Source organism: Scomber scombrus, chromosome 12 (assembly GCF_963691925.1).
Source record: "Scomber scombrus chromosome 12, fScoSco1.1, whole genome shotgun sequence".
Taxonomy (NCBI): domain Eukaryota; kingdom Metazoa; phylum Chordata; class Actinopteri; order Scombriformes; family Scombridae; genus Scomber; species Scomber scombrus.
Window position 1 is genome coordinate 2,909,867 of NC_084981.1, and position 24,887 is coordinate 2,934,753.

General features: G+C 39.7%; 1 protein-coding gene across 1 annotated transcript in view; it reads left to right on the forward strand.

The window, feature by feature from the left end:
- Positions 1–24,887, forward strand: part of ltbp1 (latent transforming growth factor beta binding protein 1) — a 137,180-nt gene that overhangs the window by 106,527 nt on the left and 5,766 nt on the right. The window contains exons 16-27 of the mRNA XM_062429856.1: positions 56–175; positions 4,294–4,416; positions 8,750–8,875; positions 9,010–9,138; positions 12,256–12,384; positions 16,155–16,292; positions 17,221–17,382; positions 18,620–18,724; positions 19,531–19,659; positions 22,151–22,291; positions 23,951–24,127; positions 24,328–24,492. Coding sequence (XP_062285840.1) covers positions 56–175; positions 4,294–4,416; positions 8,750–8,875; positions 9,010–9,138; positions 12,256–12,384; positions 16,155–16,292; positions 17,221–17,382; positions 18,620–18,724; positions 19,531–19,659; positions 22,151–22,291; positions 23,951–24,127; positions 24,328–24,492 — 1,644 coding nt within the window. The remainder of the gene's footprint in view (positions 1–55; positions 176–4,293; positions 4,417–8,749; positions 8,876–9,009; positions 9,139–12,255; positions 12,385–16,154; positions 16,293–17,220; positions 17,383–18,619; positions 18,725–19,530; positions 19,660–22,150; positions 22,292–23,950; positions 24,128–24,327; positions 24,493–24,887) is intronic.

Genomic DNA, 24,887 nt, shown 5'->3' on the forward strand with positions numbered 1-24,887 from the left:
TGGCTGTATATAATCCTATTCTTTTTGACAGCTTTATATATTTTGTTTTTCGCAGATATCGATGAATGTGCAAACAGGACAGTGTGTCCTTCTGGTATCTGCTTCAACGAGCCAGGAGGTTACAACTGTGGCTCCTGCCCGCATGGGTTCCTGGCACAGGGCGGCCAGTGTGTAGGTAGGTCTAACACTGTATTTGTGTACGTATGTGTCCGGGTGGTACAATGAAACCTTATCACAATGCATGTACCCCTTTTAATTTAAAGCTGTTATTCTCATTACTTAGTCCTGAAATAAGTTGGGTTTAGTGGGAGGATTGCATTTTAGCTTGTGTACTCTTTGGTTCAAACGTAGAGTATTTCTAACACCTGAACTAGAGGCAGCCCGAGTTTAACGTACCATTCTTGGAATAGTTAGATTACATCCTAACCTCATGGTGCGTAACGTCTGGCTATCAACACATAAGCAAAGGAAACACATGTAGAATAAAATATCCCACCAATCAAGCAGTAAAACCAACTACCCATTCCAAAGAACACACAGTATGGGCCCACGTTTTCCTGGAAGTGGTATTATTTCTACCCGAAACCAAAGGTGTGCCCATCTCTCCGCTTTCAATAGTTTGCTGCTCCTGTATCCCATGTGACACAGGGTTAGCTGTGAGGTTTTGACTACTCACACACCATGCAGAGCAAGCCAAGCCACAATGGGGTGGCAGTGAATAGTGGTGGCGGCAAGAGGAAATAATTAGTCCATGCCACAGAGTCCTTTATAGAAGTTAATAACCCAGCTCTCACAGATGTTTGCATGAAACTGCCAAACAGGGAAATGTCACATCTCCTAAACCATATGTGGGTGTGTGAGTGTGAGTGTGTATAAGAAGTGAATCTAAAGTAGCTCCATGAACAGGGTTCTTATTGCCCAGTGCTGGTATTATCTCTGCATTGTATTTCATTGTGTTTGTGTTTTTCCACTGCAGACCTTCTCATTCACCCAATTGAAATGGGTGAATGAGTTTATTTCCTTTTGCAGTGTTTGCGGATATGAATGCAGACAGGAAATACACTTGGATTAAAGCTTTTTAATAGCAACAGAATACTAATGATCTAGCTTGTACTAATGAATGGTAATTAGTGGAGTTGGTGAGTTAGAGTGGGTGTTTGTGAGTTCAAACTTCTTAAAGACCATTTTACAAAGTGTTTACCAAATGGAGATTTACATATCAATACATGAAAACAAGTTGCACCACACAAACGAATTGTATTTATTTGTTACTGAATATTAACACCTAATTAACAGCCATGTGTAACTGTTGAGTAGCTTATTGACTACTAGAAATTATGAGTACCTTTTCATCGTCATATTAGTGCATAATCGGTGTATAATCTGCATAAAAAAGATCTATTTTCATTCAAATTCTCTATATCGGCCACCATATCAGGGAGTTTTCCACTCTAAAATCGGTATCGGTTTCATAAATCGGTTGGGCTCTATTGTCCCAGAGCACATCCTAATCCTACATTATATTCAACAAAAAGAACAATATACCTCACATTACACAACGTAATGCCATTACTATGAAACTAAATTACCAAATAATGTTGATTATGCTGCATATAAATAAATCCAAGTCAGTCAGGTTTAATATTTTGTGTGACTCCTAAAATTGTCATTTTTGGAATTTATTGATTTAAAAGTCCTAATTAGCTTAACTTAAAGGATAAGGATGCGATTTTCTATATTTTCCTAATGTCAACAAATCTCATGTGCAGAGCCAACAATGGATTGAGCTACTTAGAAGTATTGTGTGTGTGTATCCAAAGCTGGATGAATCTTATTCCCCTGAGCTGCAGACCTCCGCTGTTTCCAAAAACTATTATAACTACGTCAATGAACCACACCACTGCACTGGGTGACTTGTTTCTTCATTACAAAGAGTTTGGACAGGAGAGGTTGTTTAGGAACGGCTCCAAAAGACTAATAACAGAGATCATGTTTTCAGTCTCAGGAGAGCAGGTCTGTGTGAGGCAGACGCCACTGCAGCAACAGAGGTCTGAGGCACAGAGGAATATGATATGTCAGGATACACACACACAATACGTATAAGTAGGATGAGCTCATTGTTGGTTTGAGATTTGTTAACAATAAGAAAAATATAGAAAATCACCCGCTTTATCCTTTAAAGCTGCACTGTATTTTTATATTAATGCTGAATGGTAATGTGAATAGTGTTGCTCTTAGTGACAAATCCACATAGAATGACACCGTTGGCACAGCCATTGGGAGCATTTTGGGGTTAAGTATCTTTGCCCAAGGACACATGTACCCCTTTTCCACCGAGCTGGAGCCGGAACTGGCTCGGTGCTAGCTGGTGCTACAGCCAGTGCTCAGTTGGTGCTAACCCGAGCACCTCTTACCAACCTGTTGTTTTTCCACCGGCAAGGAGCCACCCGATCACGTCACTGTATAATGTAGCCAGCGCGTGCCTTTGAAGCACTTCCATGATTCACCAGTGAGAGGCAACAACATGCCGCAAGGCATTTAGCCTGCCGGAAATGAAGAAGAAGAAGGAGAAGAAGAAGAAAACAAAGAAGGAGAAGAAGAAAACAAAGAAGGAGAAGAAGACAACAAAGAAGGAGGAGAAGACAACAAAGAAGGAGGAGAAGACGACCAAGATGGAGGAAATTGCGGCCGCGATGTGTTTGGGCAGGTAAAGTCCTGCTCACAAAACCACGCCCCCAGCCCGCTGACGTAATCGGTTCTTGCTTTAGACCAGCTAAGAGTTGGTGCTCGCTCTGGCTCCCGTTCTGAGGCTCGGGGCTGGAGCTTTGGACAGAGCCGGTGCTTAGTCAGGCTCTAGCTCCCCACAAGATCCGGCTCCAGCCGAGAGACATAGTCTCTCCAGCGTGTCCTGGGTCTTCCCTCCCGGTGGGAGACCGGAGGCAAGAAGACCTGAATGGGCTTATTTGAAGCCTCCACCTAAAAAATGTTTTACAATTTCACAATGTTACAGAAAATGATATGACTAATGGGCGGCTGTGGTTCAGGAGGTAGTACTGGTCATCCACTAATCCGAAGATCTGTGGTTCAATTCCCGGCTCCTCCAGTCCAAGTGTCCTTGGACAAGATACTGAACCCTAAATTGCTCCTGATGGCTGTGCCAACAACGTGTTGTCGTATGTGTGTTGTGAATGTTTGACGGTTGGCACCCTGCGTGGCAGCTCCTACCATCAACGTATGAATGTGTGTGTAAATGGGTAAATGTGACTTGTAGTGTCAAAGCACTTTGAGTGGTCTAAAGACCAGAAAAGTGCTACGTAAGTACAGTCCATTTACCATTTACCAATTGTAATGGTGCATCCTGATTTAGTGTATTAAAACCTGCTGCAGCTAGTGGAACATGAACTACCATGAAGGCCCCTGCCTTGTTCATGTAATGGGTCTTTAAGGAGAATTGTGCCAAGACAGTGACGTTTTTCAGTCTTCATTTATAGACCTCAGTAGTTTTTATTTGAGTTTCACCAAGGATTCTAAACCAATTGTGTGCTTGATTTTGAGTCATTTTGTTTCTGCTTTAAAGCTTATCATCAGAAAAACCTACCTTGAGTCAGAATGATTAAGCAGTTGGTCAGAAACTGTGGTGGTCAGAAAACCCTATAAATATAAACTGCATAATAACTGCAAAGTGAAACACTATTAAATAAGTTGTTACCTCATAATCATGTATTAAGTCATGACATTATGGCTTCGACATTCAAAAAAGCCCACTTTCCTTACTTTACTGCTGACCAAAAAGGACTTCATCCAAAATGCTGGTCAGGCTCCGGAGACGTCACCTCCTCGCTTCATAAATCTCTCAGGTTTCGCGGTTCAGGATCAACACATTATGGAATTTCAATATTTACCCAACAGTTGATTTTGCCACCGCATAAACAACGTTTTAATTATTACAGGCTGCTCAATACTAACATTGTGGCTCAATATAATATTGACCAATTACTGTATGCTCTGTCTCTGTTTACCTGAAGTGTTAGCCCGCCAGCATTTAATTAGACCAGCTCTCAACACTGTCTGGCACTCAGACTATAAATCAGAGCCCCGACTGCTTCTACAGTGAGTGAGGAAACACTGCAGGAAGTTGTTCAGAATGTTACAGGAGCAGCTTGTTCATTATAGCTTACAAATTGTCTTCACACCAGTTGATTAAAATATGAATTTATTTACCTCCTTTGCTCTTGTCGTTTGTCTGGAGCTTTGCGTTCTTTGTTTATGTGTGTGTTGTTTGTGATGTTTCAGATATAGATGAGTGCCAGGATCAGCGAGTGTGCACCAGAGGCCACTGCCAGAACACTGATGGCTCCTTCATCTGTCAGTGTGGGCCGGGCTTCAGAGTGTCGCCAGCTGGAGACCAGTGTGATGGTATGATACCCAACATGACCAATACACACAATATAATAATAGTATTTAACTGTATTACATGTTTTACAGTACAACACAAGAACAGGCTGCTGATTCTACATTAAATACAAATTACAGTAAATACAAATTACTTGAACCTTGAATTGTGGATCATTTTCTAAAACTTGTATATCAACAAATCAAATTTATGTCCTTCCTAGGAATGATATATACGAAAAAAACAAATTGTCAGAGCTCAACTAAACAAATAAACCAACAAAACTAATCTAAAATGCATAAAAAGTTATCTTATTATTCAATATTTTACAATTTAGCAGATATTAATATCCATCCTGAATAATAAGCAGTAAATGACTTCTTTATGTCTGTGTTCTTCCTCATTGATCACAGTACAGGACAGTATGTTGCAGATGTTAAACAGGGAAAACATGTGTAATGTGTTTGTGTTTTATGGTTCCAATTAGTAGCTGACATTAGTAGACATGGCTTTTAATTTAGCAAGGACACTGTCATAGATGTAAATTGGTAGTAGTAGTACTGCATATAGGAGGGGGGGGTGATCCTGGTGTTGTTTAGATGTTGATGTATCCCAAAGGCCACAAGGGGGTAGACAGACGACTAAAATCATCCATCTAATTGCATATTGTTTATAAGTATAATCACTTGTGGTTTGTCTTTATTGTGAAAATTAGATTTTGAGTCATGATATCACTTCTACAAAAATGTTCAGAACTTTGTTCTAATTAAATGATTTGCTAACGAGACGATATTTTAGGCACTTTATTTCAACCGTGTCGCAACCAAACACGTTTTGAACAAAATCAAACCTGCCACTCACTGAGACGCTTCATTTATGTCAGACAGTCTTCAAGTAACAAACTAATAAATCCAAAAATATTCAGTTTTGTTTGACAAACTTGATATTAACAGTGGATGGAGTTTGCTCAGTTGTCATGGAGATGGATCTGTTGAAATATAAGCTGTTACTTTTAAGACCTCTCATTCTCGTTTGATTTTAAGTAAATGTCCCAGTTCTTAATTATGTAATAATTGGCTAAACAACCTCTACTCAAGGTTGACTCACTATATATTATAAGTTATCATATACTAACTATATTTCTCTATAGAGTTCGTTTAACTCCTTCCTCTCTTACAGCGGATGTGAGTCAACTCATGAATCAAACTGCCAGTAAATCAAAGCTCATTATCACTCTGATTAAAAGCACTGGGAATAGAATATGTGCAAATTCTATTTTTCAGGTCCTTTTTGTGTGCCAAGGTAAAAGACACACAAGGAAATATCAAGGACATTTCAGTAAATAAATGAAGGCAGTGTTATATGTGATTCAGCCTTCACTCTAGATGATAATGTCAGTTAACAGGTGATGATAGAGTGGCTGTTTCATTAAAAAGTGACACTGTGTGCAATTATGACAAGGAAAATTACCGGTGTGTGTATATTTAATGGAAAGGAATTACAAAATAGCAGGTCAAACAAAACAAAAAAATAATCTGTTAAAATAAAATCTCTCATGTGACAGGTTGTTATTCAAAGATCCTGACAGTACTACACCAGTATTTATGAATAGCATCTTAAAGTGACTTTGAAATTCAACCATAAACTTCAATAGCTGTATTCCTCAGAGTACTGATACATATTTAGCTTGAGTCATATATTGTATGGATTTATGTTATCTTAAATGCTTTCTGTGTCCTGTGAGACAATTATTTGATAGCCTGTGCTAGGATATCCATTAAGTGGGCACATTTTATATCATGAGAAACACAGAGGGTGGGGTGGGTGGGTCGAGTACTCACGTCATGTGACCTTATGCCAACATTCAAAAGTACCATATACTCATCATTTGTATCAACATTCAATAAAAATCTACTGGTATATCAAACTGCTTCACTGCATCAGACAAGCTCTCCACTCCACTAATCTACCTCTCCAAATTCTTTGAGGACATCTTTAAGGTCATCGCTCACCAGACAAACTTGTATTCATGTCAGCTCACTGGAATGAAGTCGATAGTGGTAATAGTGAAAATGTCTTCAGTGAAAAATTACTGGGCATTTAAAGATAAAAGATATGACAAAGTAGCAGATGTCATGCCACTCAAGAGGTACAGTGTTTATCCAAGATGCTCCACTTTCGAGATACCATGAGCTCTGACTCCAGTGAAGATCTCCAGCTGAAAATAAGGCCTGTATTTGACTACATGAGGAGCGAGTGTATGAAAATTGAGAGTGAAAACCAATTCTTGATTGACAATATGACCCTTCCTTACAAAGCTAAAAGAAAAGCCTTTGGAAGTATCTACCCAGCAAACCCAAGAAATGGTGGTTCAAGATCTTTATACAAGCTGGTGTGTCTGGCTTTGTGTATGACTTCATGGTCTACACATCTGATGGTTCTACTCAAACTCCGGGGAACGATTTTGGGTTTGGTGCAAATGTTCTGCAGCTGTGCAGAACCATCAGAAACCTCTTTGACTGTGTTGTCTACTTTGACAATTGTTGCACATTGTTGAGTTTGATAATCCATCTAAAAAAAAGTCTATAGGCCTCAGAAGTTCGGGCACCATTCAAAAGAAACGCTTGATAGGTCTTAGATTGGGAGAAGATTAAGACCAGCTGAAATGGGCAGACAACAAAACAGTGACCTTGGTGAACTCCTGTGCTTCTGTCAACCCTGTTGGCCATGTGAGATGCTACTCTAAAGCTTGATCCATACTTCTGCGTCACGTCGACGGCGTAGCTATGTGTAACCCTCTACATCGACGTGCACCTCCAAAAAATCCTAACTACGCGTCACGGCAACGCGGACCGCAAGGGCTGTGATTGGTCCGCTCAAAACGTCAGTTCTTCCGGCAGTTGCTTTTTCCGTTTTTTTTCTACAGACCACCTCCTCAAACGTCTTTTCTGTGGCCTGCGCCTCAACATTTGCAATAAAATAATTAGTTTTTCAATATCGATGAGCTCCAACTCCAAACACAACCGCTCTACCTCGGTCTCCATTGTCTACTGTGACCGGAAGATAAACAAGGATACGGATACCACACACAAGATTTTTGTCTGAGTACAACAGTCACATGGGAGGGCTGGATTTGGCTGATTATGATGATTGTGTTTCTGGATCGGTGTCAAAACATCAGTGTCTGAAGGAGTTTAGTTTGGATGCTGCAAAAGAACTCATCTACCTCCAAGAGCAGGAAAGGGGACAGCCCTCCAAAAGAAATGAAGACCACCTCCAAAAGCAATCAAACAGCCTAAAGTCTCCTGGCTTGTGGACAATATAATATATGACAGGATTGGTCACTTCCTTATCCTGTCAGTGAAAGGATGGACAGACCTCTATCATGTGTCAGAAGTGCATAGTGAGGCTTTACATTGTCACTTGTCAAAATGCTCACAACTGTTTCCTCAGCTGCCATTGCCAATAGGGTATTGTAGGATAGTAGGGGTACCACAGGGGAGATGGTAAAAACAGGAAAACGATGTTTTGTTTGTATAAATGTTAACTGCTCGTTATTTATTCAAAGATTATATTTGTTTCCAGCGTTAGAAACATATGTAAATAATTATTGTTCAGTTTTTCCACTTTTTTAAAACTTGTATGCAAAACATGAAAGAAAGTATCTCATTAATAGCTTATAATATCTTTTTAAAAGTTAGCACATGAACTTTTAAAAAGTGGAAAATGTTAAATGTATCTCAGAAGATATAGAGTGTAAATTGGAAATAAAGGTCATATGTTGGAAAAAATGTGAAATTGTGTCATTTTAGCCCAGAGACATTAGAAAATAGCTATAAATTAATTTTCCAAAATATTTTTCATGTGCTTGCCCATTTAAGAGTTAAAGTAGCTGACTAAAAGGCAGACTTTTCTTCAGACTGGGGAAATAACAAGTCCCATAATGAAGAAAAACTTTGTGATCTGTCTTTAATACCTCAGTGTGAATGGAATCACATGTTGTTTTCCTAACGATCCAAGAGTATAATGCTGTCCAGACTGTAGTTCAAAGTAAACAGTGAATTTTGATTCCATTTTTGTGTATAATTGCAGATGGAATTCTTGAGTGTATTCACAGAACAACCCTAAAGGAAAAATAAATCAACCTACCAACATACTTTGAAATGTTTTAATATGTAATCAAGCTCAGATCTACCCATGAATATGTTTGCTTAATATGATGCCACTGGAAAATATTTGCCAGAACCTAATTTGTCATCAAGTATGGCCGAATATCATTCCCCTCTTTGTTTTGTCTGAATATCAGTTTCAACCTGAGATACGTCCTCTCATTGGACTGATATGTGTATGTTCCAGATGTGGATGAGTGTTTAGAGGAAGCCAGGCCCTGCGAGGCCATTGGAGAGTGCATTAACAACATGGGCTCCTACACCTGTACCTGCCCCCAGGGGTACCGACAGATCCAGGGCACCAGCTGCAGAGGTGAACGTCGGAGCACCTATACATTATCTCACTCTGTTTTTGATCCGGGATTTAGACGCTCAGCGTAACAGTGACATGGTGTGTAGTGCTGCTTCGTCCACCTCTGACTGTGTTTCTCTCTCTCATCCTCTCAGATGTTGATGAGTGTGTGGATGAGCCAGAGCATTGTTCCCCTCACGGCGAGTGCCTCAACACAGAGGGATCCTATCTATGTGTGTGTGAGAGCGGATTCACTGCCAACCTAGACACGCCCTCCTGTGATGGTAAGACAGAACTAAAAAGAAAAGAAAAACACACACACACTGCTCAGAAAGTCAGAAGTTCTGCATATGGTTGGGATTGTATTAAAGAGTAACTACACCCAAAACAGCAGTCAATTCTAGAGTGAAGCAATACTAATCATTTTGTCAGCAGTTAATCACATATATGCTGGGTGATCAGACTCAAGGACAGAATGAGGAGACGCTGTTCATTTTGAAATGTTTGTGTGTATAAGAACTGTTGTCCTGATGCTCAGTATAAAAGCACATGTACTCTTTGAATAAAGGTAAACATATGTATAACTAATTTGATTCACAATACTTGTATCGTATGCAGAGTTTGGTTCCAAATTCTAGTTCAGTTTTGGATCTGGTTCCTGTTTGGCAAAATACCCTGATTGGCTAAACTCAGGTGCTAACAAATATTTTACAAAAACTTTTTATATCTCCTCTTCCAGGCAGTGATTGCAGGTATTTCATATTCATCAGCTGTTGCTAATTAATGTTAATTCTGTCACGGCTGAAGTGAATCTTTTGGCCGTCGTATGGTTTAATTTGCTCTCTGCAAGCTGGTGTCTGTGTTCGGCCAAAGAAAATGACTGTGTGTCTGCAGCCCTAAACTGAGTCTGAGTTCTAGCTAAACCCTAATGTGTTTTATAAGAGATGGGAATGGTTGTGGTTTTAATAAACAGATTTCAAACCCTTAAAGGTGCAGTGTGTATAATTTAGTGGCATCTACCAGAACGGACTTGGCAGAAATATAATATAATGAGTATGTTTTAATTACTTTATAATCACCTCCCTTCAACGGAGCCTGCCATGTTGCACCATCATGTTTCTACAGTAGCCCAGAACCAACAAACCAAATACTGGCTCTAGAGAGGCCTTTCGTGAGTTTCACGGCCTACATATTTAGAAGGGGAGGGGGGTTCAGTTTGTTGCAATCTGCAACTTCGCCACTAGATACCACTAAATCCTACACACTGCTCCTTTAATCACAAGGTAAATATATTTTTGGTTGAATGTCCATGCAGGTTTCATTTAGTGGTTCATGTTTAGGGTTGCTCACTGGTGCTGACTTTTTTCTAAAAGCTGGTTTAATAGGAGCAAGATGAATATATTGCCACCAGGAGGACTTCAATACCAGCTTATTGTTATAACCCAAAGTAAACCATTCATATTCTCCTGTCCTATAACCACACCTCAAAGTCAGACATGAAGCCCATTTACATTTATGACGTGTGTTTCTTACTGGAATTCATAAGGATGCTCCAAAGCTGTTATTACCTTTTAGAGGACATATAGTATACACCCATCAGCCATATCATTAAAACCACCTGCCTAATATTGCATAGATCACCCTCATGCCACAAAACAGCTCTGACCAGTAGAGGCATGGACTTAATAAGATCTCTGAAGGTGTCTTCCGATGTCTGACACCAAGACAGTAGCAGGAGATGCTTTAAGTCCTGTAAGCTGTGAGGTGGGACCTCCATGGATTTGAACTTGTTTTCCAGCACATCCCACAGATGCTAAATCATGCCACCTTTTTCTATTGCTCTATGGTTCAATTCTGACGTTCGTGCCCATTGTAGTGCTTTCAGGGGTGGACAGTGGTCAGCTCTTCTGAGGGGTCGCTCAAGCTTATGCTTGCCCATTTTTCCTGCTTCCAACACATCAACTTCAAGAACTGACAGTTCAATTGCTGCCTAATGCATCCCACCCTTAGACAGGTGGCTTTTTAACGAGGATATCAATGTTATTCACTTCGCCTGTCAGTGGCTTTAATGTTTTGGCTGGTCGTGTGTATAAAGAAGGCTTCTTTGCTTCATTTATCTGCTCAGTGGACTGAGCCAGAAGAGTCCATATTGCTCTGACTTCTTTGTGTTTTGGATCAGGAAAGACCAATGGAATTAAAATATATATATATATACAAGCACCATTGCGCACACCCTTACCCTTGTCGAAGGGACATCACACTGCATAATAACAGCTAAAAAAACTCTGGTCATAACTTACAGTCACTGCGCACTTTATTTCCTACACACATCGCATATTTACTTTGCACTAAAATAACACTGCCAATCTGTTGTATATACTTTTGTACATTACACATTACATTTGACATTTTATTTCATTTACTATTGCTATTTTGCTATTTCACTATGTATAGCATATTCTTTATATTTATATTTTGCTATCTTAGTATGTATAGTTACCGTATTTAGTATATTGTAGTATATGTTTCGCCACTATGTGTCCGTGTAATGCTGCTGCTACACTGTAATTTCCCAGCTTGGGATCAATAAAGTATATCTATCTATCTATCTATCTATCTATCTATCTATCTATCTATCTATCTATCTATCTATCTATCTATCTATCTATCTATCTATCTATCTATCTATCTATCTATCTATCTATCTATCTATCTATCTATCTATCTATCTATCTATCTATCTATCTATCTATCTATCTATCTATCTATCTATCTATCTATCTTACAGGCACATGTAGTATTAATTTGTTAATATCATGTTTACCTTCCTCACTTACATACTTTGTGTTTGCTTATCTCCATCCCTCCATTTTTACCATCTCTATCATGTTTTGTCATTTCCTTTTAAATTATAAAGATGAGGAATGAGCCTCCAATTTCTTTCACACATGCTGCTCCTATTTTCTCCATTGTGGCAGGAGTATTGGCCTCTGTGCCAGAGCTGTTTTTAATGCCCTTTCCTGCCTTAGAAAAAAACAGAGAAAAGGAAAAAACCAGAGGAAAAGAAACAGACGGAAGCCTTTGAGCTGGCTGTCTAGACATGGAGGGATATTTGTTGCTTTCTGCCTCATGATTTATGCAGGGGGCTCAGACTGAAATGTAAGTGTGTGGACGTGTGTGTGTGAGCTTGCAAATGATCAGCATTTATTTGTTCAGCACATGTCCATACACCGTGGAGCAGTTTATACATCTTTAACATTGAAAACATCAATAATAAAGATGTTTCAGAAAAAGATGATATGGATGATTCTTGTTGAGTGCAGTGCTGTTCCGGTTATAAATGAAGAACCTGGAACGAGTCCAGGAGAAAGCGTTTGACATCTCTTGGCTCTGCTCTACAGATATCGACGAGTGTGGACTCAATGAGACTTTGTGTGGTCCTCATGGCTTCTGTGAGAACAGACTGGGTTCCTTCAGATGCCTCTGTGACCAGGGCTACCAGGAGTCCCAGGATGGCCAAGGCTGTATAGGTAAGTTTTTGGAGTTTTAGTGTGTGCATATAAAGCTGGAGGTATTGTATTTCCATATAATATTAATATAATCTGAGTCGGCCCGTCACAATAATTATGTTATCGACCTACCGTACAATAACGTAATTGTAACGCTGCTTATATGGAATTAAAGGTAAATAACTCTGTCCCGATCCATAATGGCACTCTCCAATCCCACCCCCCCCCACCCTTGCATTATTATGCTATTATATTATTATTATAACAGTGGTATAAAATGATCTTCAAATGACAATAATATTGTTTATCGCGATTATTACTGAGACAATATATCGTCCAATAAGAGTAGTTATCATAACCTGAAATGACATGCTTACAGTGATAGACAGTTATGTTACATTTATTAAAGGGCAAACACATCCAATAAGCAGCAGAGTACAACAAAAGTTAATTCAAACATACAATCAGTATTTCCTACAGTACTTCACTCATCGTCAAACATCGTCCAAATCCTCTGTGGTCTCCCGAGATCCCCGCACAGCACATCTAGAGATCTGTGCTGGGATCTCGCGCGCGCAACACGGGATTTCGACGATGTTCACAGCTTTAGCAGTAGCAGCAGAGTAAAAGCCATCCGGTAAGTGTTATTTTAATAAACTCCTGGTGTACTTACAAACTTTCCAATGCATTGATTTATGAGTAAAGACCCTATTTGTACTACTGTAGAAGTTTGGTAACAACCCAGGCATTATTAGTGGAGTAATTTACGAGATACACTGGTGGGTCCGTTAGCGCCTGTACTAAGCCATTCGTATGATGGCTCTAACTCCACCAGTTTGCGACAAAATGAAAAAAAAAAGCGGATTGTGTGGTTAGATAGACCTCATGGTGCATATGACGTTGGGTCGAAATTACGCCAGACCATCGCTTTAATCTGAGTATGTGTGTTTGGACTTTTGGTTTGACAAAAGCAATTCAAAGATGTCAACTTGATTCCTTGAAACAGTGATTTGTACTTCACTGAACAGACTCTAGCTAATTTACTTCTTTTATCACTTACACCTCATTTTATCTGGTTTACATTTCAACAAACAGCCCAATTCTTTAAGCACTTATTGTAAAACAGAAACTTATTCTAAAACTCCTTTAAATGTCACCTCATAGTATTTCTGAACTTTGAGTCCTCAACCTCTTCTCTTGTCCTCCAACGACTTTTCAACGGCTCCAAAGACATATTAAAACATGAATACAGTTTTAAATGTTTTAACAGTAATTCATGAACAGAGGAAAGCAAGTGTACACTTTCTTTAGACAATTTGGTATTTTTGAGTCTAATAATAAGTTGTGAATTTGTTTTTGAATTTAGTATTTCACATTGCTCGTAATTTACAAGCATTATCGTATTCACCCAGTAGTTACCTTCTTTTTTGTTACTTTTGGCTTCAGTTATTTCAGATTATCTTAGAAAGCTACAACGCCAAGAGTTGTGGACACACCATCCCAACGAGGAATACATGGAACTAATGTTGAAAATCAGCGGTTTTCCTTAAGTTTGGTTTGGAATGAATGGGAGCTGATGGGTGCTGGTGGTTTCCTCGGGCTAACTAGGCCCATGCAGCTCCCATCTAGTCCAATTTCCTCCTGCAGGAAGGAGCGTCAGAGCAGACTCCCCCTGCTGAACCCTGATAGAAAACTTCCCCAACACACACACACACTCACGGTGCGGTGACCGACCCCACCGTTGCTCGTGTACAGACACCATAAAATAACAGCGCCGTAACTACCAGCATGCTCTCATTCAATACAGTATGTGCTTTATACACACTCACACACACTTCCCATCTGTCCTTTGGCAGTGCTGCTGGGTCCCACCCAAGTTCAGTCCAGCCAGCTGCCTCCTCTTCACTGCCAAGACATCACTGTACTGTGGCTAACACAGATGGACTCACTTACACACACACACACACACACACACACACACACACACACACACACACTCAACCACACATACACACACAGCGGTGGTGTACCACTAACCATGCAGAATGCGTGTCTGTCTTCCTTCCCCTCCATCTATCCTTCTCTTCTTATCAGCCTGTTTTCTCTGCTTCCCTCTCCTCCTGTTCCTCCTCTTTATCCTGCCTCAGTCCTCTTGCGGTTTCCCCCTCGCACCTCTCCGATTCTGCCCTCGCTCATCTCTCCTCTCCTTCTTCTTCCACTTCTCCTTTGTATCACTGTTGCCAGTTTGACAGCTTTGTTCTTATGTTTAGCAACGCTTTAAACACCAGCAGCTTCAGCAAATGTGTTTCTCATAAACCCATCCGGCTACTTTGTCTTAATACCGAGGAAACTGTTAATGTGTTGATGTCCAAAAGACTTGGCAATACAGCTCGTGAGTCACACATTTATTTGAAGTTGTTGCTTTCTCATCCTGAGAGGTGGAATTGCAACTCTTCCCTCTCTCACAGCGAGCTCCCTCCACTCAGCCAGGAGGGTGAGGGGGGGTATTGCAAAATATCATAATATGAAAACTAGTGCCTGATGTCACTTGGCACCTTCCATGGGTGATTTTTGGATGATTGTAAGTTTTGCAGTGGTTTGGTTTAGGGCTAAGATTTGGATTTAAGGATGAGTTTTGCTTGAAAAGCTCATATGTGTCCTGAATGAGACAGTTTTAGATTAAAGGACAGATCTGGAATTATTATCTTGATTTTAGTGCTCGATACACCATTTGTACAGAAAGGCATTATAATCCTTCCTCTTCTCTGTAGTCGCCCTGCAGCATTAGCACCTAAGAAATAAAAGCGTCCCTGCTTGTGTTTCTGGAATCAGCATACTACAAACATCATGCTCACACGGCCTATCAGAGCACAGCAATCTTCAGGACCTGCTATAAAACAGGCCATTAAATCACCAAATTCAAAGGGAGTTCTTTCCCATGGGAAAATGACTGTGCTCAGCTAATGTCATGGCAATTAGACTATGTAATGGAAAATACTTTGTACAAGTGAACATGTTGGATTTGTCTCGTGGGATCATTAATTCAAATTCATGACAATCCAAAACAGCTTTAGCTGGGTATGGCACAAGAGGGGGAAACTCTAAAAAGGAGTCAGTATTAGTTGTGATATCTTATGTAGAAAATGGATAGATATCACCTCACCAGTTTAGTGGCAGTCCCGCAGACCTTCATCCTTCAGCATCATCGCTGGGCAAAATTACATAAATGTAACTTTTCAATGTAAAACACTTTACGTCTACTTTGCAGTTTGTATTGTGATCAACTGTGATGCATCGCTCTAAAACCAATGACAAAATGGAAGTGCATCTCCAGACTTTACTATAGTCCACCTCATTCCAACTGTACATTGTCCTCTAGAATAAACCTCATCGTCATCTGCAAAACAGAGGAATGTCTGTTTCCACTGTAACTGGGTCCACTTTTATTGATCCCATTATAGAATAGACTGTCCCAGCTGATTCCTAAACACTTCACAGCTCATTAAAATGCAGGCTCATGAGAAGGTGACTGACAGAACTGGACCATTGGAACATTCTGGGAAAATATGAGGGCAATATGTAGATAGGTCAATAATCTGGAGCCTCAAATAGCTTTCTAAATATATTTTAATTGGAGTTGTGACTATTTTATTTTGCAACAAATTGTGCTTATTAGGGATGCTGCTGAACTCATCCATCACTACATCCAATACTGACTGTATGTATTGCATGTGAAGAGGTTAATGTCCCGGTTAAGTAACAGTAACATTCATCGGTCTCCTCTCCAACAGATGTGAACGAGTGTGAGCTGCTGAGCAGTGTGTGTGGAGAAGCTCAGTGTGTGAACGCCGACGGCTCCTTCTTCTGCGTGTGTCCCAGCGGCCAGGAGTACAACGTCATGGTCGCCAAGTGCGAGGCCGTCCCCACAGGTGATTGTCCTTCAGCGTCTGTACTAATGAACAAAGAACCTGAAGGCATCATTACACAGTTGTTTCTCCATATAAGTGTGCAAAGATGAACATAAACTTTATATAGCAGATAGAGACGAAGAAGAATGTTGATTAATTTCCTTGTTATTGCAAACTGTGATATAAACAACAGTGGATCTCCTGTAACCAAACACATTATGTAAAACTGCCCTCCTGAGAGTATAAAATAACTCCATAATCACATCCAGACATGACTATGAACTTTATGATTTATATAAAAATCTTTCTCTGGCAGCATATCTGATCAATGAAGCCAATATAATAACAACCTAAACCTGTATTTATAATGTGTCCAATGATTTGTTTTGTTTAATGTCATACTACCAGGAAAGAAGATGAGGAGATGTGCTAAACTGGCTGCTGTAGCCTGCAGAGTACATATATCTTCACTATTTGTACCTGACCTGAAAAGGGTTCATGACTATTTTACCCAGATTTGAGATGGAGCTTCATTACAATTTAAGAAACCAGATCAGACAGAAAAGCAGCTGGAGCGTGAACTTTGCTTCAGCTGTACTGGTATATTCAAAACTTGTATAGTGTGTGATGCAGCAGTATAAAGTCTCTGGGACTAGTATAAAAATGCTTGTGGAGCGAGTGGAATTTAATGGAGCCTGAAATCTCACTCACCATCATAGCTACCCACTGGTCAAAATCCAACACTCTGCAATGAAATGCTAAATAATTCACTAAGCACCTGATTCATGTAGCTACTGAAGTTTAAAACAACTGGCTGAAGTTGAGAGCAGCTCTTGATCAGGTTTGGTTCTTAAGTAGTTTGACCTGCCTTATAACCTGTCATGATTTCACATGAATTGGCCACTAAACCATATGTGTCTGTGTTTCCCTCTTTCTCTTCATCCCTCAGCCTCATCGGTGGGGCGTAAGGAGTGCTACTTCCGTATGAACAATGAGAACCTGTGTGAGAGTGTGCTGACCAGCCACGTCACCCTGCAGGAGTGCTGCTGCACGCTGGGAGCTGGCTGGGGAGACAACTGCGAGGTTTATCCCTGTCCTGTCAACGGCACAGGTCAGTCAGCGGAGGAGGAGGGAGGTCAGGATTTAAGGACAGATCAGGGAAGATGAATGAAAAAGAGAGAGAGAGAGAGAGAGAGAGGGAGCGGCAGTAGGGAGAACAAAGCCAGCGTATGAGAGACATAAAAGGTTATTATCTATTATATTGTTTTTTGTGGCGGTTACTTTCTAAACCACAATAAACAACTATTAAACACTGAGCAGGTAATTTACAGTGGAGACAGATGCTCTTAGTTTCTGTTTCATTTACCTCCTCTGCATTCCTGCTATTCATTCAATCATTCCAACTCCAGCCTCGCCAAAGCAGATGAGAGAAGCTTACTGTTCCTTATCTCACTGTTTTATTTTAACTATTAACATTTCTGCAGATCTCTCGACTTGTCTCAGTTCTTGAGAGTTTATGATCAAGGTTCTCTTCTCCCAATGTATTCAATACTCTCTGGCTTTATATGGAAAATATGGAGAAGCCTACATTTACACACCATTCATTTTCTGATCCAATATGTGCCTGGCCAGTAAAACTCTGATGTGAGCCATTTTGAGAAAACTTCTGTTAGACACCGTAGATACACTCAGAAAACAGTTAACCAGCAGTATCATTTTTTTTTAGTTTTCTTATGAAGCTAGAGAGGAAAATCACTATTGAGATAACATCATGTGGTGTTCAGGTTGCATCAGCTACAATGAAATGAGCCACTGGACATCAGGGCCCTGCTCTTTGTATATGGATAACTGAGTTAGCTTCATCTCTGTATTGACTGCATATCTGTGTGTGCATTTCTTATTTAATTTCTGATCATCAAGCTGAGCCCTATACATATATACAAGTCATGTTCACATACCAATAACTCCTGTTTGAGATATCAGTAGAAAAATATCAAAAGCTGTACAGTATAATAAGACTTTAAGTATACTTTCTAATACTCACACTTCAATATCAACATGTTTGCAAAAAACCCGGATTCAGTTTTGGGTCTTAGGGGGCCGCTGTATCTTTATCTTTATCTATCTTCTTGTTACCTGACAGGAAGCAGGCATGATGTACTGTTGTCTCATCATTCCTTTTCATTAGAATAGTTCCTGGCAAACAGGCATTATAGTGCCAAAGTCTCAGGAAGTATGTACTTTTAGCACCAAAGTGGTCTAATCATCGTCTTATTTATTCAAATATGAACAGAACATCTCTGCATACAGATGTTTAACCTCCACATGTACATTTCTGTCCCCTTCAGACCAGTTTAACCAGATGTGTCCATCAGGAAGAGGTTTTATCCCCAGTGGAGATTCGCTGTATGAAGTACCAACATCTGAAGTACCCACAGCTGACAGCTACATAAGTAAGACTTGATTCATTTATATCATAGAAATGTCACAGCTGAAGTTGCTGCTTTGTGATTTGTTAAAAACGTTAGTGATACATACATAGAACATATGTGGTTAGATCATGGAATCATCTGTTCGTTTATGGTTCATTGTATTTAATCCATGCAGTTATCAAAGTAATGAAACAGTTAAATAGTAGCTATGTTATGCTACAAAGTGCCAAGCTTCATTATTTGTACAGGTTTGGTTGACGTGTCACTATTAGTGTTCCATCTATAAGGATAAATGGATCAGGTGTACCTCTATCATCCTGTCAGCTCATTTCAAACTGAATGACAAGCTGAAACATGTCCAGCCTTCACACTCAACTTTACAACTGTGGAAGTGTTTTGGGGGTTTTGTTTTTTTATTTCATGTGAAATGTGAGGATGGGTTTTACATGCTGTGTGCAGGCAGGACGTTTTGAACCTCCTCACCTCCTGACTCTTCTCTTTCTTTCACAGACACATCACACAAGTTAGAGAGACTGAAATGTTTATAGTGCTTTATTTCTTTCTTTCTTCTAAAACTATTGTAAGAATGCAACAGTTATGCAGTGTAAGTAGTATTGGATCTGTATACTAATGCTACATGAATGCTACTTACACATTATATATAAACACACGTAACATTCACTCCCTGGGAGTCATTGTGCTGCTACAGTACATAAAGCCACAGCACAGTCACTCCTGCTTCTATTGTAACACTCTTGAAGCCAACAGTAAATTCTCCTCTTGCTCTCTGAATATTGAACCTGTGTGTGTTCTCTGTGTGTTTGCAGATGCAGATGAATGTACACTGTTTGGTCAGGAGGTGTGTAAAGGAGGCTTCTGTCATGATACTGTGGGCAGCTACGAGTGTTACTGCAAGACTGGACAGGACTACGACCCGGCTAAAATGGAGTGTCAAGGTCAGAAACACTCACTCTGTGTGTGTGTGTGTGTGTGTGTGTGTGTGTGTGTGCGTGTGTGTGTGTGTGTGTGTGTGTGTGTGTGTGTGACAGAAACTTGAAGGATATCAAAAGTTTCCTTGTCGCAGTTATCTCAAACTCAGCTGATGACTTGCTTTTAAATCATATGGATACTCTGCTGACTCAGCAGCTTAGAGACACCTGCTGCATTAGCAACGCGCTATTGAGACAGAGAACAGTACTCACTGCACGATTGAACATCCATTAATAGCTCTCTGAAGAACATCTGGTATATTTTGGATGCAAAGCTGTCAAATCAGGATTCAGGCTGTTAACTCCAAACATTTCATCAGGAGCTCAGTGAATTTTTTTAGAATATTTTGGCAGCACATGTCTGTATGTGTGGACTATAAGAGAGAACACTGTACACAACTTTCAATTAGAATAAAATGAAAGATGGTAAATGGACTGCATTTATACAGCGCCTTTCTAGAGGAAACCTGGTGCAACATGGAAGAAAGACACTCCCTAGAACCACCAGCAACAATTCATTTGCAGCTCTTTATAAAGTTTTTTATTTAAAGTGTTTAACTTCAACAACAAACTAATAAATAAAACTGAACTAAACCTCAACCATCTAAACCGGAGATGTCTAAACTGTTCCATAAAGGCTCATGATGCTGCAGGTTTTCATGCCAACCAATCAGGAGCACACCAGGCTGGACTCATTTAATCAGCTGATCTCAGTCTGCAGACAGTTGATTGGTCGAATTGTGTGCTCTTGATTGGTTGGAACAAAAACCTGCACACACACAGCCCTTTATGGAATAGTTTGGACACGACTGATCTAAACTTAACTACATAACAAAACATGAACAAAAATGTTACCCACCCCTACAGAATTTAGGCTGTTTTTTCTTCACACAAGCAAAATGACAAACATTTCACAGAGGCACATGTTGGCTGGTGAGTTGAGAGAGGAGAGAAGCCTGGAGGCAGGAAGGGAATAACCTACAGTCACAGTCACAGTCACAATCATTCAATTAGCCAACAAATGCACAGAATTAAAGCACATAGAAATAATAGATTTAAAAAATAGTGAGGTGATGTCTGAGCACTCAAAGCCACATTGCATTCAGACCAAGCGCGATGACGCGATAAAAATCGTGCGCCATCGCTCGATTTTCCATGCGTGACCATAATGTAAAATTCGCGTGTGACGCGAGCCCGCCCATTTTCACTAGATAACAACAACGTTGCTTCTTCAATCATCAACCATGGCTGAGATCACTTACTCTTTTCTCTCATATGTGTCCCTGAGGCTCCTGAGGCCTTTCCATTTCCTGCGACACACATCAACTGACAAAAACACACGTAAATTAACTGTTGAATCTATGCCGGGAGAGTCAGCTGTTTGTTTTTTCTTCTTCTTCTGCTTCTTCTGTTTAATGGCGGTTGGCAAACAACAATTGGTGCATTACGGCCACCCTGTTTGTTTTTTTTCTTCTTCAAAACTTTATAAGGGAAAGCCAGCTGGGCTATACGTCATGACGTAAGTGACGTCAATGACGTCGGGAGAATCTCAACGCTGATAGGCTATCGCGGCACGGCGTCACGCGATGTCGCCGCAAAAGTTAAAAATGTTCAACTGGAGCGATGGACGCGATTTTTCGCTTCATCGCAAGCGATTTTCGCGGCGTCGCGTGTATCACGTCTAATTGTGTGTTTGCATTGACTTAACATGTAAACTTGTGGCGCGTCATCGCGCCCTGTCTGAACGCATAATTGTATCTGCTCATCAGGAGGAGTTTCTAATCATTCACACACAGACATCACAGCCTTTGGGAGTCAGCATCTAGTATCAAGGACACTTAGGATATGTGTACTGGAGGATCGGGGGACTGAACCGCCCGTCTTCCAATTAGCACACAACCTGCTCTACCTCCTCCTGAACCACAGACATCCCACTTTAACATTATGGAGCATGAAAGTTTGCCTTGACTTTGTATCTTAACTTAAATCTTTATATAACATTTATTTCCTATGAATCTATTTAGGCTTCAAATGTAAACTTGTTTAAAAAAAACACTATGTTGTTATAGAGTTGCAGGGAAAGAGAGGAAGCTTCATCCCCTCCAGAAACAGCTTGTTAGTGAACATTAAATGATTTTATTAAATTATTATTTCTAGGCCAAGAATGAACTTTCACGCTCAAATTTGAAGCCAATGCAGGAAATAGAAATGTGATATTCAACTCTTCATGATCATCCAGTTGTAGATCATTAGTTATGATGAGTCAGGCAGCAGAAATAAACTGAACCAATATAAACTCTCAAAGTGTGGAGTTGAGTTGAACAGGTGTTTGAGCTAAATACTTAACACCACGTCTGTGTTTGTGTGTCTACAGTAATGTGAGCTGAGGAAGTGCAGCTGACATGAAGAAGATCCTCTGACTGTTTTACCATGAAATGTCTCTTTTGTCTCCTGTTAGACATCAATGAGTGTCTGGATGAGTCGGTGTGTGTCGATGGACAGTGTCTGAACACAGATGGCTCGTACATTTGTTTCTGTACACACCCCATGCTGCTGGATCCCAACACTAACCGCTGTGTGTTCGTTCCTGAGGCGACTGGTAAGAAAAGCTTTGTTTCCTTCATTTGTCTGTAACACACTTTAATGAGAGGCGAGCAGGAATTTCTTCCCCACATTATTTGTACGTATCAGTTTTTGTTTAGTCATTTCCAGTTTGAAATCTTTTTCTGAGTAGATTCTTGGTTACAAACCATTTGTAGCATTCTTCCTAAATGTAGACTAACAGACTATATCTAAAACCATGTATTTAAATCATTATATGGAGCAGAGCTACACCAATCTACTATAACTGACTATAAGTTCCTGTCTGTAAACATATTTATACATTATTAGAGCCAGACCGATATATTATTATATATAGTATCGGCCGATATTGGCCTATCACAGATATCAGTGCACTGAAACAGTAATAATTATTAAATTAAAATGAGTTATGAATAAAAACCCACACAGAACAGGAAAACATACATACACTTGAATTAAAAAAAAAAAAAAAGATCAATTATACATAAAATGCTGATTATATAATGGACAACCTAGTCACTGATGTCATTTTATGCAACAAATTTGATTGTTAAACTGTAAAATATCATTCCTCCATTACACATGTTTGTGTTTGATAACCACATTTGAGGGATCATTACAAAAAATGTGTATATGTATATATTCTGTACATATAACGTTATCAGCCGATATATCAACAGTGGAATTTTTTTTTGCTCCCTAATCTTGGTATCGGTATCTTCAGAAGAAAGAACCCAGAGTTGGAGCACTGTATGTCATGTTACTGTATGTTTACTGTTTCATTTCTTTTGACCTTGTAGAAGTGAACAACACAAAAATGAAAGGATTAAGACAGTATGTGTAAACATAATAATAAAGCCATGACAATGATTTGTGATTTGGTGCTATATAAATACAGATTGATTGATGGATAAAATAATATTGAAATTGACAAAAAAGGATAAATGATGCTGCAAACCAGATATAATATAATAACATAAGATAATCCTTTATTAGTCCCACAGTGAAGAAATGAACAGTATTACAACAGCAAAGTGGACTGTAAGAATAGCAACAGCAAAGTAAATACACAAGCAATAAAAACAATAGTGGTAAAAAAAATAATCTAATGAATAAATACTATATAATTAATACAAAAATGTCATACTATATTAATATTGTATAACATTTCTTAAATCAAGCTAGTTATAGTTCCATACATCAATATAAAGTAAAAAGCTGGTTTTAATATTAGTTGACCTATTTAATGAACAAACACAAATGTCATTGTTATGGAGAGAATACAGTCAGTGTTACTTTCTGATGTGTTTTATAAAAATAGCTTCAGCCTCCACCTTTCCTGTTTCATAGGAAGTCATTGCTTCCTTGAGTGTTCATTCTTATGCTTTTTATTTATTTTTTGGGTCATCGTTTACAGATTAAGTATTTCATTCAGGAGTATTGATAAAAAAAAAAGTTAATAATTAAGCTGCGATCTTAAAAACCTGGTTCAAAGAAGTTGCTACAGTAGCTGCTCCTCGCTTTGGTATGAGTTTGGGTTTGTTATGTATATGTTATCAATGAATTGCATCAAATGCGTGTGTGTGTGTGTGTGTGTGTGTGTGTGTGTGTGTGTGTGTGTGTGTGTGTGTGTGTGTGTGTGTGTGTGTGTGTGTGTGTGTGTGTGTGTGCGCAGAGGAACACGAGGCGGAGCAGGTAGACTACCAGGGTATCTGCTGGCAGACGGTGACAGAATCTATGACCTGCACTCAGCCTCTGGATGGAGACAGGAAGACCACATACACAGAGTGCTGCTGTCTGTATGGGGAGGGGTGGGGCATGGAATGTGCACTGTGTCCACCCAGAAACCACGGTACACACTACACACACAAACACACACCTCCTGCATTTGTATCAGTAAACACAAACTAAACTTCCAGCACACACAGCTGACACTTGAGTAGAATCAATGACTGATAAGTGGACTGATCAGCTGTCATTAGTAAACTCTTACAACACTCGGCAGCTCCACACTTTTCTCATTCAGTGATGAATGTCCCTTCTGTCTCTCAGAGGATTACGCGTCCATGTGCAACCTTCCAATGGGTGCTGGCGGACGGCGGGCATACGGTCAGGACGCCCTCGTTGCCGGCCCCATCCATGAATACGAAGTGAGCCCAGACTACTCACCATCACCTGAGCAGCAGGGTATCCTCCCCTTCTACGAGAATGAGGAGCGTGAGTATTTCTATATCTCCTTTATAGATCTGTCAATAACTACTTTTATTGGACGATATATCGCCTCAGAAATAATCACAATACACGATATTATTGTCTTTTGAATCTTATTTTATACAACTGATATAATGATAATATAATAGCATAATAATGATTGGAGAGTGGGCGCTACACTTGTGTAAAAACACAGTGCCATTATGGTTGGGGACAGAGTTATTTACCTTTAATTCTTCTACAGTTATTCATTTCATATTAAAGCTTAACGTTGCTGAAACAGGAATATTTAATTCAAGACAAAGGAAACGGTGAAGAATGTAAAGTCTCAAGATTGGGATCAGGCCTTCAAAGTATTGCAGCCCAGGTCAAGAATAGTGTGTGTGTGTGTGTGTGTGTGT